Below are 13977 nucleotides of genomic sequence, written 5' to 3' on the forward strand. Positions count from 1 at the left end.
AGCCGGATCCTCCCAGAGCACACAGGAGCTTGCAAGGGGGGAGGGGAGCAACATTTAAATGAGGGAGGGCACAGACTCACCCCTTCTCTTTCTCTGGGATCCGCAGCCCGCGGACGGAGCCCCTGAACGACCGGCTACAACAGTTGGCAGCAGCCCCTGCCCCGCCCTCCCACGACCCTTCCCCCCATCCCCTCCCCCATGCGGAAGGGGCCACAGCCTGGCAATAGCGGCGCTCGCAGACTCCAGGGAACCTGAAGCTGGGGAGCGGTTTGCCTAGTAGCCTTGTGCTACAAAGGACAGATAAGGATGGAACGGGATTTTGGGGCTTGGTTTTGGGTTCCAGTCTTTTGGGAGGGAAATGGTTTTGTTTTCCTGTGTTTTGCAAAAGAGGGGAGCCTGGAGTTGGAGAGTTCCCCATCCCCCACAAATGGTGTAACATTTTAATAAAGCTCTCTTTCCTTCACCACCAAACTTTATCTTCAGAATATGCATGTGTTCAATGGCAGGCAGCCGAACTCCACTTTTGTTCGCTAACAAGGTCTACTTTGATGTATTATTTAACACACCTACACGTACTGGCATCATTTACATCCAAAGATGGCAATGGTGATATAACCTCAGACCTGGCTGGACTTAACAGCTCAATATAGAACTTTCAGCCCAGAGCCCAGTGTAACAGCCTACAACTTACTCCCAGTGGACTGTGCTCCCGTACCACAGGGACCACCAGGATCCTCAGCTGGAACACATCCCGCATCTCTGATTGCTACAGGCCAGTCTGATCTGCTGCTTAACTTTCAGGCAGTCCATAGACACACAAAAATCCTGGCATGATTTCCCAGGCCCCAGAAATTGCCCCAGGTTTGCTCCCTCTACAGGCATAGCAGTCTGAGAGCTCGACGGCAGAAACCAATTCTGGCTAATTTAACAAGAAAGAAACTTGTTAACATCCAAATAAGTCATAAAATTAATAGGAAAGCTTGAGAACTAGGATTAGAAAGAGGGGGAAAAAACAGTTGGGACAAGGGGGAAAGGGAGGCCACAGCAGCACACACAACAGGAACCATACGTGACAGTCTGGTGTGAAAGCCACTGCTGGCAGCATGGCCTCTGGATGCCTCTGCCTCCCTGCACTTCTGTCCTTGCTCCTGCAGGCTGCCACTGCTCTACCAGGGAATTCTAAGCTGTCCCCTCCCCTCTGCATCCCTCACTCAAGATTCAAAGTCCTGGGTAGGAACATACTAACTGCCAAAGGTAGGGCAGGCACGCACCTGCACCCTAACTGCTTGTGGCAGAAAGAGGTATCTTACCCAGCAAGGCTCCCACTGGTGGGCATAGGGCTCTGCCTCCCACCACCCCTCCCACCACCGTTCACACAAACAGGAATCCCACAAAACAGTAAAGTTTAGAATGCTTGGCAATTAAAAAGGAAAAAATCAAATGTCTGCCCATTACTACCATTTAAGTAACTCTATTCTAGAACACAGACTTTATTCCTACTCAAAACACCTCCACAGCCAGGTATTTAAGAAACTCCATCAAGTGTATCCCTGTGACATCCTGACCTTAAACTTCCTCTACAGCCAGGCCAGTCTCCTCCTCTTCCTCCCAGGAGAGCTGACATGCATTTCTGACAGCCTTGGTCTTACCGCTCTTGTCACCTAAAATATCATCTCCCTTCCCACCCCTTATTATTCAGATCCTACCCCATTCTCAGGACCCAGGTTGAGGTCCTCCGCCTCCTCCTCCATGAGGTCTTAACACACACCAGTCTTCACCAAGTAGGTCAGACTCAATTCCTGCACTGGCCAGACAGCATAATCATGGTACAGTCATGCAGCGAAACAGTGGAAAGTGTGGCAACCAGAATGAGCTTGCCCCATTGAAAGACTTTCAGGTTCATAATTTTTTAAGACACTGTGTTAGAAACTAACAGCATTAGGTGCCTCTCTGGAAGGGAACTGGGTAGCTGGGGAAAAGAGGTGGAAGGGAGACTTCGTTTTTTATCCTCACCTGAGGACCTGTTCATCAGCTTTAGAGAGAGGAGAAGGGAGGGAGAGAGGGAGCAAAACACCAGTGCAAGAAACATCGATCAGATGCCTCATACATGCCCTGACCAGGGACCGAACCTACAACCTAGTCATGTGTCCTCACTGGGAATCAAACCCAACTCACTTTGGTTTACAGGATGACACTCCAACCAACAAAGCCACATAGGCCAGGTGAGACTTTTTATTGTAGACAATAGATAACCTTTTTTAAAATTTTTTTTTTAAGAGATGGGGGAGAAGGGAGAAAGAGAGGGAGAGAAACATCAATGTGTGGCTGCCTCTCACGTGCCCCCTACTGAGGAGCTGGCCCACAACCCAGGCATGTGCCCTGACTGGGAATCGAACTGGCAACCTTTTGGTTCACAGGCCAGCACTTGATCCACTGAGCCACGCCAGCCACAGCAACTTTTTTATACTTTGTAAATTTTGAACTACATGAAAGTATTCCAGTCACAAAATACACAAAATGAAAAAATAAAAATCAGGACAAAATTTTAATGACCAAAGCACCATACAGGGAAAACAAAAAAGACCTGCCATCGCAATGACCGCCAGCGTAGCACCTAATTTATTGTTTGTTATGGGTAAGCTTGTGTTAATTAATTAAATACTGCCTTGGTTCTGCTACTTTTTCACATATGTATAATCTTTCAAAAGAGATTGCAAAGTTAAGGAGAAAAAGATCATGTTATACTTCTTTTTCATGTCCTACATTGACTTGGGCTGAGAAATATGTGATTATGTATTCAATACCTGGAATCATAAAAGTTTGGAATTTAGAAAGTCCTTAAAGGTCTAGTTCGCCCCTGTCATTTTTTAAAAATTATATATATTTTTGAATTCTTGCCCAAGGATATATTTATTGATTTTAGAGAGAGAGGACAGGAGAAGAAACATCTATTGGTTGTCTTCCATATGTGCCCCAACCAGGGATCAAACCCACAACCTAGGTATGTGCCATGACTAGAATCTAACCCGCAACCTTGGTGTATGGGACGTGGCTCCAACCAACTGAACTACCTGGCCAGGGCAACCCCTGTCATTTTATAGATTAAAAAAACTCATGCTTAGGAAGGCTAAGGAACTTATCCAACTATTACAGGACAAGAACCTAAGACTTGAAATAAAAACAAGAAAAAAAAAAGCACAGGCACACATCCTGAGCTTGACTATTAATACAAAGGATGTCCACTAGAGGGAACCAGCAGTCCATTAACTTTAAAGTGAGGTTCCAAAAACAGTTCCCTTCAAATGATCTATAGAGGAGTAATAAAGAATTTTCCCCAGGCCACTGAAAATTACTAACGGGCCACATACCTAAACCAATGTCAATTCAGATTCCTTTCACTAGACACACAAATAGAGGCTTTTTAAATGTCCAGCACTAAAAAAAAAAAAAAATGTTATTAGTATATACTAAAAGCGATATTCTTTTCTTTTTTCTTTTATTTTCTTTTTTGGTGTATAGTTCTATCGATTTTAGCACCTGTATTTAACCACCAGTCAGGAAGCAGTACAGTTCCAATATGCCCCAACAAAACACTCTCTCCTGGTCTGACACTATAGTCACATCCCCCTCCCCAACACACAGTACAGATATACCATAGCTACCCACTTATCCACTGAAGAACATTCGGGCTGTTTTTAGCTATTGGCGATTATTAATGGAGCTGCTATATATATTAATATATAAGTGCTTGTGTGAACATTAAGTTTTTATTTTTCTAGGGTAAATGCCCAGGGACAAAAATACTGAGTCATAGCACATGCATACATTTAACTTTTTAAAAATCCTGCCAAACTGTTTTCTAGCTACCAATCTAAGCATCCCATCAGCAATAAATGAGACTTCCAACTGCTCTGCCTCCTCATTAGCTCTTGATATTGTCAGTATTTTTATTGTAGCCATTCTGATAGGTATGTAGTGGTATCTTGCCATGATTTTAATTTGCATTTCCCTAATGCTATGTTAAGCATTTGTTCAAATGTTTATGTTATCTGGTTATCTTTGGTGAAGTGCCTGTTCAAGCGTTCTGTTCATTTTTTAAATTGGGTTGTTTGTTTTCTTACTGTTAAATTTTGTGAGTTCTTTATATATTCTTGATACCAGTCCACTGTCAGTTAGGTGGTTTCCAGATCCCCATATGTAGCTTGTCTTCTCATCCCCTTAATAGTATCCTGTGTAACAGGGCAAAGTCTTTAATTTTGATAAAGTCTAATTTATCATTTTTTTCTTTTATAAACCACACTTTTGGTATCATAATTAAGAACCCTTTACCTAACCCCAGGGCATAAAGATTTTCTCCTTTTTAATTAAAATTTTGTAGTTTTACATTTAAATCTATGATTCATTTTTAATTTTTTGTATAAGATAAGAGGTTGAGGTTCATTTTGTTTGCATATAGAAGATAAATATCTAATTGTTCCAACACTACTTACTGGAAAGGCAACTCTTTTTCCTTCAAATTACTTTTACACCTTCTTACATCTTTGTCAAAAATCAACTGGCCATATTTGTGTATGTTTCTGGACCCTTCATCTGTTCCCCTGATCTATGTCTATCCCTTCACCAACACAACAGTCTTCATTTACTATGGATGGCTTTATGTATAATAAATCTTAAAACTGGGTAGCATGGCCCCGGCCAGTGTAACTCAGTTGTTTGGGTGTCATTCCACAAAGCAAAAGGTCATGGGTTTGATTCTTGGTCCCTGCACAGGCCTGGGTTGCAGGTTCAGTCCCAGATCGGGACAAGTATAGTAAGAGGGAGCCAATTGATAGTTCTCTCTCACATCGATGTTTCTCTTCTTTCTCCCTCCCTCCCTTCCCCTCTCTCTGAAAATAAATATATAAAATCTTTTCTTAAAAAAAACTGGGTATCATGATTTGTTGCCTCTCGCATACCCCCAACTGGGGACCTGGCCTGCAACCCAGGCATGTATCCTCATGGGGAATTTAACCGGTGACCCTCTGGTTTGCAGGCCAGCACTCAATCTACTGAGCCAGAGTAGCTAGGGCTATACTTAGCTCTTTGATTCTTGAGAAAAGGAGTCATGGTTAACAAATGTAAATGCAATCCGTCACAGAACAAGCATGACATACTTTTTTTTTAAACTAGAAATAAAATTTGATGCATTCCAAAATAAAAGCTTAACTCATCATCTTTGTTATGTGTGTATATAATCTGTCTTTAAAAAACACTACAAGAGCCTTTATATTTCACATAGCTTTCTCTAACTATATCTTCCTGTAATCCAAGATCCAGGAAACCACCTACCCCCTGCAATTTTACATAATATGTAGGGTGATTATGTTTACCTTACCTCCTTTATGTGATAAGTTCTTGAAGACAGCTGATCGTTTAATACGTATTACATATTACTTAATACATTACTAGAATTCTGTGCATATATAAACATGTGTTGACTATATAAGCATGTGTTGACTACACCAAATGTCTCTTGTTTATTATTCTGTGTGTTTACTCATTCACTAATTTATTTAAAAAGGAAGTCAACCTCATATTGAGAAAATGGAGGCTATGTGCCCTACCACAAGAGCACAGGTTTGAGAAAGAGACCTCAGTTCAAATCCTGACACTCCCACTACTAGCCAAGTTAACTTTGGAGAAGTTAGTAACTTTGGCCTTGTTAATTCCCTAATCTTTAAAATTAGGTTACCCCTACAGCTACAGATGTTGAGTTAAATGACAATTAGGCAAAAAGCCTGGCACATCATAGATGTTCTAGAAGTTTCATTCCTTTCTTCCCAGCAAGAACTCTCAGCTGTACATTCCAGCCTTCTTGATACCTCTTATAAAGGCTCCTCTTCCATAAAGCCTGGTCTTTAGAAGCACATTCTGGAATTTCTTCACCTTATTGACTTTCCATCTCTTCTCAAACCTAATTGGCCCCCAACCCCAACCCCTAATCCCCCTTCTCAGCCTTCTTTATAATTTGGCTATAGCACTATTGGACCGCGAGCAGGACTGGAAATAGATGATCCTGAGCACCAGTCCCAAAAGCTATATGCATGTAACAACTGTCTCCACGCTCATTGGCTTACTCTCACTTCAAGGCGCGTGCTCCTAAACAAGTGATCTACCTGTCTACATAGATTTCGTCCCAGATAATCTGAGAACATCAAACATTAGGAGTTAACTTATACAACTTCCACTCAGAAAAAGGGAAAGATGAGTTTTCAGGTCATAAATAATGAAAGAAAATACTGTTCCCTTTATAACCCACGAGTATTCTGTAAGAGAAATTGGGGGCTGGGGAATCATTATTCCATGGATGAATTTAAAGTGTACATTCTGTTTTTTAAAGGGGAAACATGAGGAAGTCTTTATATTGAAGTGAACATGTTCTCAGTCAGTGCTGGGTGGTTGGCTCCTAGAACATGACCCTATTTTCCAGATCTGATGACTCTTAAAGCCTCATGGAATTCAATGAGAGGTACTCAATTTAAGGTCACAATAGAACAGACCGAAGTTGTTCATCCAGAGAATCTTTTAGCAGTGTGCTGGCTAAATCTTGATGGGGTACAAGCAATTAGAGTGTCCCAAGAGAGAGAATCACCGCAGAATCCCCAATGAAGCATGGTACGCGCAGCTAGGGCTAGAGTTTCTGCAGACTGATGCTAATAAGCACTATGGTCTCAGAATAGGCTAAAATCACACATGATCCTAATTAAAAGTTGGATCAGCAAGCCAGAAATAACTGCCAAATGGAGAAACAACTAATTGATATCTAGAAGCTAAAGACTGCTGATGAAACCCTGTGAGGAAATTAGATTCTAAACATACAGCAATGTCTGGTCTTGGCCTTGGCACTCTCTCACTCTGCAGCCTTGCTCAGCAGCTGGTCTCAAAGAAGCCAAAGAAATGGTTCAGGTTGGAAAGAGTCAGGTTTTCTCTACTCAGACCCAGGTATCCCAGCAGCGCCCAAATTATCTTAATTAAACTATAATAAAAGAGATTAGGAGCTAGAGGAAGACTAGATTTGAATATAGATGGAGAGTCAATTCCTCACTTTTCTGGAATAAAAGAAAACAAGTATTAAGAGTCCATAGTTTCCTTTTTTTTTTTTTTTTTTTTTTTTTAAATCCCTCTCAGTTTCTTAGCTCCTTGGTAAGCCTCTCTGTAGATAACGCAACAATTCCTCTCTTCTCAACTCATAAGACTTCACTCCCCTAGGCCTCTCCCACTTGCCTGAGTCTTCACAGGTCCCTTCCACCTCCTGCAATAACAGCCTAGCAAGCAGTGGGTGTGGAAGTTTGAGCAGAGAGGCATCCATTTCCCTTGGATTATCTGGTGGTGTGCAATCATTTAAAAAAAAAAAAAAAAGCACTGAAACATGAACGAAATGTCTGAGGAAAAGCATACATGCATTGCTAGAGTTAATCGGAGACCTCAGGAAATTCTAGTACAATTCACATGAGCCATGAGCTCTGTTTAAAGATCAGACCCACTCTGCCACTAGTGCCCCCCGAATATGCACCTTCTCATTGTTCACACAGGCCAACCCAGAGCTACTGTTCAATTAACCCTTTTCAGATACCCTGGAACAAGTACTAGGCTATGGTAGCCTTCCTCTCAGGTATGCAAAAGGAAAGAAAAGATTTCCTTACTGAAAAGTCACTTCAACAAAAGATTTGCTATGGGGTGCTCTATGGAGTCAAGAAATATTGCAATCGGTTTTATTATAACAGATTCACAGAAGAAACATCCCTCCAAGGGACAAGGTAAATTTTTTCGCAGAAGGAAGCCTCAGCAGTCTCTGACCAGACGCGCTCGCCCTGCCCATACTCCTCCCCTTCAGAGTTTACTGCTTGCCATTACCTGTACAGGTGACCATTGTCTTCAAAATTTTCCTGACCCCATTTTCCCTTGATGTCTTCAATAACATGGTTCTTCAGGAATTTTTTTAGAAGCTGCACTGTTTGTTTACGGGTCACTTCAGGGCCAAAGTTTTGACTGCACCTCAGCAGCTCATGTAGCCAATCCACAGCTTCGGCCGCTGTGAAGCAATGTTCGTAACTTTTGAACCGACAGCGATGTTTTCGTAAGGGCATCCTAGCGCGAAAAAGCTCAACTGTTTCATTCCACTGGGAGAAAAAAGAGAGACAGGCATTTAGTAATCAACTGATTTTTTTTAAAAGATTATTGAATCCAAAATATTTAAGACAACAAATACAATTTTTCCATTTAGAAGGCTGCCTTAGTAACAGAGCCTTGAACCTTTGTACTTAAAAGCTTCACACTCCAAAGAAAAAGTAATTTTTAAAAATGAATTTGTTCATTCAATAAATATTTACTGGAGATATTGCTGTCAAGTTATCCTATTATGTGAACTTAGTGAATTTTTACATTGAGAAACATATGATCAAAAATAATAGCAAACAGAGCCCAATATGCTTAATTCACTCCTTGGAGCCCAACGTTTAATATGACCTAACCTTACCTGGCAATTATTTACTACTACTTCCATGAAACGCATTATATGGGAAGAGGAAAAGAAAGATTTAATGCCTAATGCCAAAATATGTTTTAAAATTCTGCACAGTATTTTCCTATTTAAAAAGAAATCTACAAGATGCAGGCACAGGTAAACACGCTTGGCATCCTCACACAACCACAGAAAGAATTACTATAGACTCAAAACAAATAACACCAAAACCATCAGAAAATCAAGCTATATGGAAGTTTGACAAGCAAAGATTTAAAGAAGCCACATTTATCCAGAGACTACATGTGTCTGGAGACACAAAGATAGGAGGAGAAGCCTGGACTCGGTGTGGCACAGAGAGGTGGCAGTGGCAGAACGGGCAGTCCCACATTCACTTGTGATGGATAAAAATCAGGAGGGATGCCTTAGGAGTGAGCTATCCCAGCCCCAGGCCGGACAACACAGCGCAGTGCTCCAGTGCCGGGACGATAAATCCCTGTAACTTCTGGCCAGTAGGGGTTGGGGCAGCAAAAGAAACTGTCAGATTTTCAGGAGACTCTGCCCTACACGAACCTCGGAATGGACACAGACCGCTCTGGGATTCAGCACCAGGGCAACAGCTGGAAGAGCACCAGTTGCCACCAGTATGTGAAGTAACTGGAAACAGGGCAAGTGCCAGGCAAGCCTCCAGAAACCAGGCAGCAGCACTGTCCCCTCTCTGAACCCTCCTCCCCACACAGAGCCACAAAGCAGTGAAGTGAGTTGCCTCAACCTGGTAATTACCTAAGGCTCCACCCCACACAATTTACAGGTGCCTTTTCTACAACAGGCCGTGCTACTAAGATAGGGAGTCAAAAGCAGCTCTGTCTAATACACAGAAATGAACAGAGATGCTGCCAAATTGAGGACACAAAGAAATATGGCCCAAATGAAAGAACAGAACAAAACCCCAGAAAAAGAACTAAATGAAACAGAAATAGCCAACCGATCAGATGCAGAGTTCAAAACACTGGTGATCAGGATACTCAAAGACCTCACTGAATACAGCGACAACATAAAAAAGACCCAGGAAGAACTGAAGGTTACACAAAGTGAAATAAAGAAAAATCTACAGGGAACCAACAGTGGAGGGGATGAAGCCAGGATTCAAATCAATGATTTGGAACATACGGAAGAAATAAGCATTCAACCAGAATAGCAAGAAGAAAAAGCAATGCAAAAAAATGAGGATAGTATAAGAAGCCTCTGGGACATCTTCCAATGTACCAACATCCAAATCATAGGGATGCCAGAAGAAGAGGAAGAGCAAGAAAAATTGAAAATTTATTTGAAAAAATAATGAAATAAAACTTCCCCAGTTTGGTGAAGGAAATAGACATACAAGTCCAGGAAGCACAGAGAGCCCCAAACAAATTGGACCCAAAGAGGACCACACAAAGACACATCATAATTAAAGAGCCAAAGGTAAAAGATAAAGAGAGAATCTTAAAAGCAGAGAAAGGCAGAGTGTTACCTACAAAGGAGTTCCCATAGGACTGTCAACTGATTTCTCAACAGAAACTTTTCAGGCACGAAGGAACTGTCAAGAAGTATTCAAAGTGATGAAAGCAACGACCTACAACCTAGATTACTCTACCCAGCAAGGCTCTCAGTTAGAATGGAAGGGCAGATAAAGTGCTTCCCAGACAACATAAAGCTAAAAGAGTTCATCATCACCAAGCCAGTATTACAGGAAATGTTAAAGGACTTATTTAAGCAAAAGAAGAAGATCAAAACTATGAACATTAAAAGGCAACAAATTCACAACAACTGAATCTAAAAAACAAACTAAGCAAACAACCAGAACAGGAATAGAATCATAGATATGGAAATCATTTGGAGGGTTATCAGCTGGGAGGGGGAAGGGAGAGCATGGGGGAAAAGGTGCAGGGATTAAGAAGCATAAATTGGTAGGTACAAAATAGAGAGGGAGATGTTAAGAATAATATAGGAAATGTGAAGCCAAAGAACTTATATGCATGACCCATGGACATGAACTAAGGGTGGAAATGCTGGAGAATACTGGGTGACGGGGTGCAAAGGGGGAAAAATTGGGACAACTGTAATAGCATAATCAATAAAATATATTTTTAAAAGATATAGAAAACTAAAAAAATAAATAAATCTAGGCATCCACGCCTTCATCAGGCATCTCTTAGAATAAATGAAATGTTCACATATGGTGTTCTTCCTACATAATCACTCCAACATCTTTTAGGTTCCTGGGCTTCCCACCCACCCTCCTAAAAATCCTGAAAACTCAGTCTTACTCTCATACCCATTTCCCCTCCTCAGACTTTTCCTAGTATATCACTTCACAAACTGTAAATTTTATCTCCCTTCCTACTGAAATCAGATTTTTTGATTTTGCTCTTTTCTTTCCACTATAGTTTTCGTCTCAGCATATTTTGACTTCAGTATATTCTTTTTATTTTGCCCAACAATGGTTCCTTGTTTTCCCTTCTGATCATCCTCTTCTTCCAGGTTTCTCTTCATACTCTCACTCTCCGATGCCCGACCACCTCTGCAACTATTGTCCTATTTCTCATTTCTCATCTATCTTTGATGGCTTTCTAAGCCACGCTAATAATTCCTGAGTATACACCAGGTGCTTAAGGGGCTGAAGTAGGCAGGGTCTGTGCAAACGTGTTGGGGAAGGTCATCAAGAAGACAGGCCACTGCTTGGACCCATGAGCTAGACATGAGCGATTAGAGACTCCCACACCTGCCCCTGAGCGTGGAATGTATGCTGCCACTTGCCGTCCCCTGCTCCCAGAAGCTGCTCCAAAGACACAGCCTTGAGATAGAAATGCGGTAATGAGACTATCTGGACTGTGTACATGACTAGACCCAGTTAGGATCTCAATATAAACTTTTTAGATTTGGTAGGTGGGTGCAGAAAACTACTCCTCTTGCAGCCACCCAGACAATCCTCACCTGTAAGTTTCCTTGCTTATTAAAGCCACTTACAAATTTTGAGTGGTCTGCCTTTTGCTTTGGACTCTCCCTGGCTTCCCTGTATGAAGGCCAATTTCAGATTACACCTGGGAAGCTCCCAAGGAGGTTGCAGCGCAACAGCATGCACCCTGGACATGTAGCACAGTACACAACACACAGCACAAACATTCAATGAGCAAATATTTAATTGGTGTTTTACTTTTTCTATTTTTTTAAAAACCACCTTCTAACTTCATGCCATTTCATTCCACTCTGACTCCCAATCATGTCTTCCTCCTGGCAAAATTCACACATCTTTTTGCCTTATGCATATTAATATTTCCAATTCATTTGACACTGTTATAAGCAATGCTGTAAATTACGATGGTTCAGATTTAAGTTTTTTTGACTTCTTAAAAACACATACAGAAACAAAACAAGCCATAGAGTAGGATAACATATAACCAGAATTTCTAAAAACAAAACAAAACAAAAAATTCAAATTAAGAAAAAGAAAAAGACAATAAACAGGCACTTCACATAAAAGGATCTCTAAATTTACTACAGAATATACAATAACGTTCAATCTCATTGATTATCAGTGAAATACAAAAGAAATCCACAATTCAATACCACTACAAACCTATACAATGGCTAAAATGACAAAAGCAATACTAAGTGCTGGTAAGAATGCAGAGTTAACTGGAAATCTCATACACTGCTGGTGGAAATATAAATCGGTACAATCACTTTGGAAAACAGGATGGCAGTATCTATAAAAGCTAAATATATGCACACCTTATAACACAGCAATTTCATTCCTAAGTAGATATACAACAGAAATGCATATATAGCAGTAGGCAAAAGTAAGTTTACAGTTGTGATTATACAAAACATAGGTTTATTCTTGTATTATTATTGTTTATTAATTATTGTATTGTTTTCCATATGAACAACTGTAAACCTACTTTCGCCCACTCCTGGATATATTCACCAAAAAACACACTGTTCATAGCAGAAATATACTTAGTAGGCAAAAACAACCGAAATGTCCATCAGCAAAAGAACAGCTAAATAAATTGTGATTCATTCATGCAACGGAATGCTGCACAGCAATGAAAATGAATAAACTATTGCTACATGCAATAACATAGACAAATAACTTAGATAAAATGTAATATTGATATAAGACCAAATATGAAAAGCAAATATTATATGATTTGATTTACATGAAGTTAAAAAGCAAGCAAAATTAATCTATGGTATTAGAAATCATAACGGCGGTTAATTTGTATGAAGGTGGAGAACAGGGAGGGGCGGAAGGACTTCTGCAGTGCTGATAATGCTGTATTTCTTGATCTGGGTGTTGTGCTCACTTTGTGAAATACCATTAAGTTGTACACTCACATTTTTTGCACTTTTCTGTACCTATTATGCTTAATAAAAAGCTAAAACAGAACACATACATATATATGCACACAAATATTCATATTAAAATCCTCTTTAAGAGCAATCCACAGTTTTAGATTACCAGCCTGAAAGTTGGTAAATATGATTTGGGTGGTTGTGGTGGTAGACTGAATGCAGGAGAGAGGCGAAGGGAGGCTGGAGAGGAAGCCAGGTGAGACGATGAAGGAGAGACTGAATATAAACAGAAGAAAAGCAGGGCAAATGGGCTAAAACTAAATAATGAATAATAGAGAGTCCATGAAGAGTCCATAAACACTTACATCATTTTATATACCTACCTACCAGCTTATTGTGAAGTCAAATGAAATCATCACCATGAAAGCCCTCTGTAAGAGAAAGCATTCCTCACACATAAGGATAATACATATAATTTGCAGGATAACCTCTTAAAACAAATTAGGGGGTTCAATCTATTCTAGAGTAGAAAAGAAACTCTGGGGCAAAATTAAGACCCAAGGAGGACTCAGAAATTGGCACATGTCACTCAGGTACTTCGTCTCAGAATAAATGTGGAATCTTGTTCTGTGGTCCCCTCCCCAAGAGATCATTTCATTATACTAAGTACCTATGAGCATTTACATAACTTTAAACAATTTCCACGTATTTTTAACAATTTTTTTAGTCCTCTGCTGACATCTTGCTTTCATTTTAGTCCCACGCAAGTATGCTAAGGGTGAATAGGAAAGGAGATTAATAAAAAAGATTTTCATTTATTTTACATTAATTGAATTATCATAATAATTATCAACTAAACTTAGTGCACAGTACTTTATGTATTACATAAACATAATAAAGACATGGCTCTATGGAACCCAGTATTTTGAAATATAAATAAACTTCAATAAATAAAAAGTACTATACTAAATAAAGTCTATTAATTTCATCGAACTGGTTAGTAGTTCCTCTACTTGTTATTTTAATTAAAGAATAATGTATATATTAACAAATGCAAAAGTATATATGAGTCTGCCTCGTCTCTCTCCATTTCTATGTACATATCAAACACACATATATAGAACTTTTTCTTTCAT

At 40.1% G+C, this 13977-nt stretch overlaps 1 protein-coding gene across 1 annotated transcript in view; it reads right to left on the reverse strand.

Moving 5' to 3' along the window:
• DEPDC1B (DEP domain containing 1B) overlaps positions 1–11381 on the reverse strand; it is a 56685-nt gene extending 45304 nt beyond the window's left edge. The window contains exons 1-2 of the mRNA XM_054578651.1: positions 11265–11381; positions 7894–8159 (exon numbers count right to left, since the gene is read on the reverse strand). Coding sequence (XP_054434626.1) covers positions 7894–8159; positions 11265–11381 — 383 coding nt within the window. The remainder of the gene's footprint in view (positions 1–7893; positions 8160–11264) is intronic.
• Between the last annotated feature and the right edge of the window lie 2596 nt (positions 11382–13977).

Source organism: Pteronotus mesoamericanus, unplaced genomic scaffold (genome assembly GCF_021234165.1).
Source record: "Pteronotus mesoamericanus isolate MK-2021 breed Mesoamerican mustached bat unplaced genomic scaffold, CSHL_Meso_final contig_50, whole genome shotgun sequence".
Taxonomy (NCBI): domain Eukaryota; kingdom Metazoa; phylum Chordata; class Mammalia; order Chiroptera; family Mormoopidae; genus Pteronotus; species Pteronotus mesoamericanus.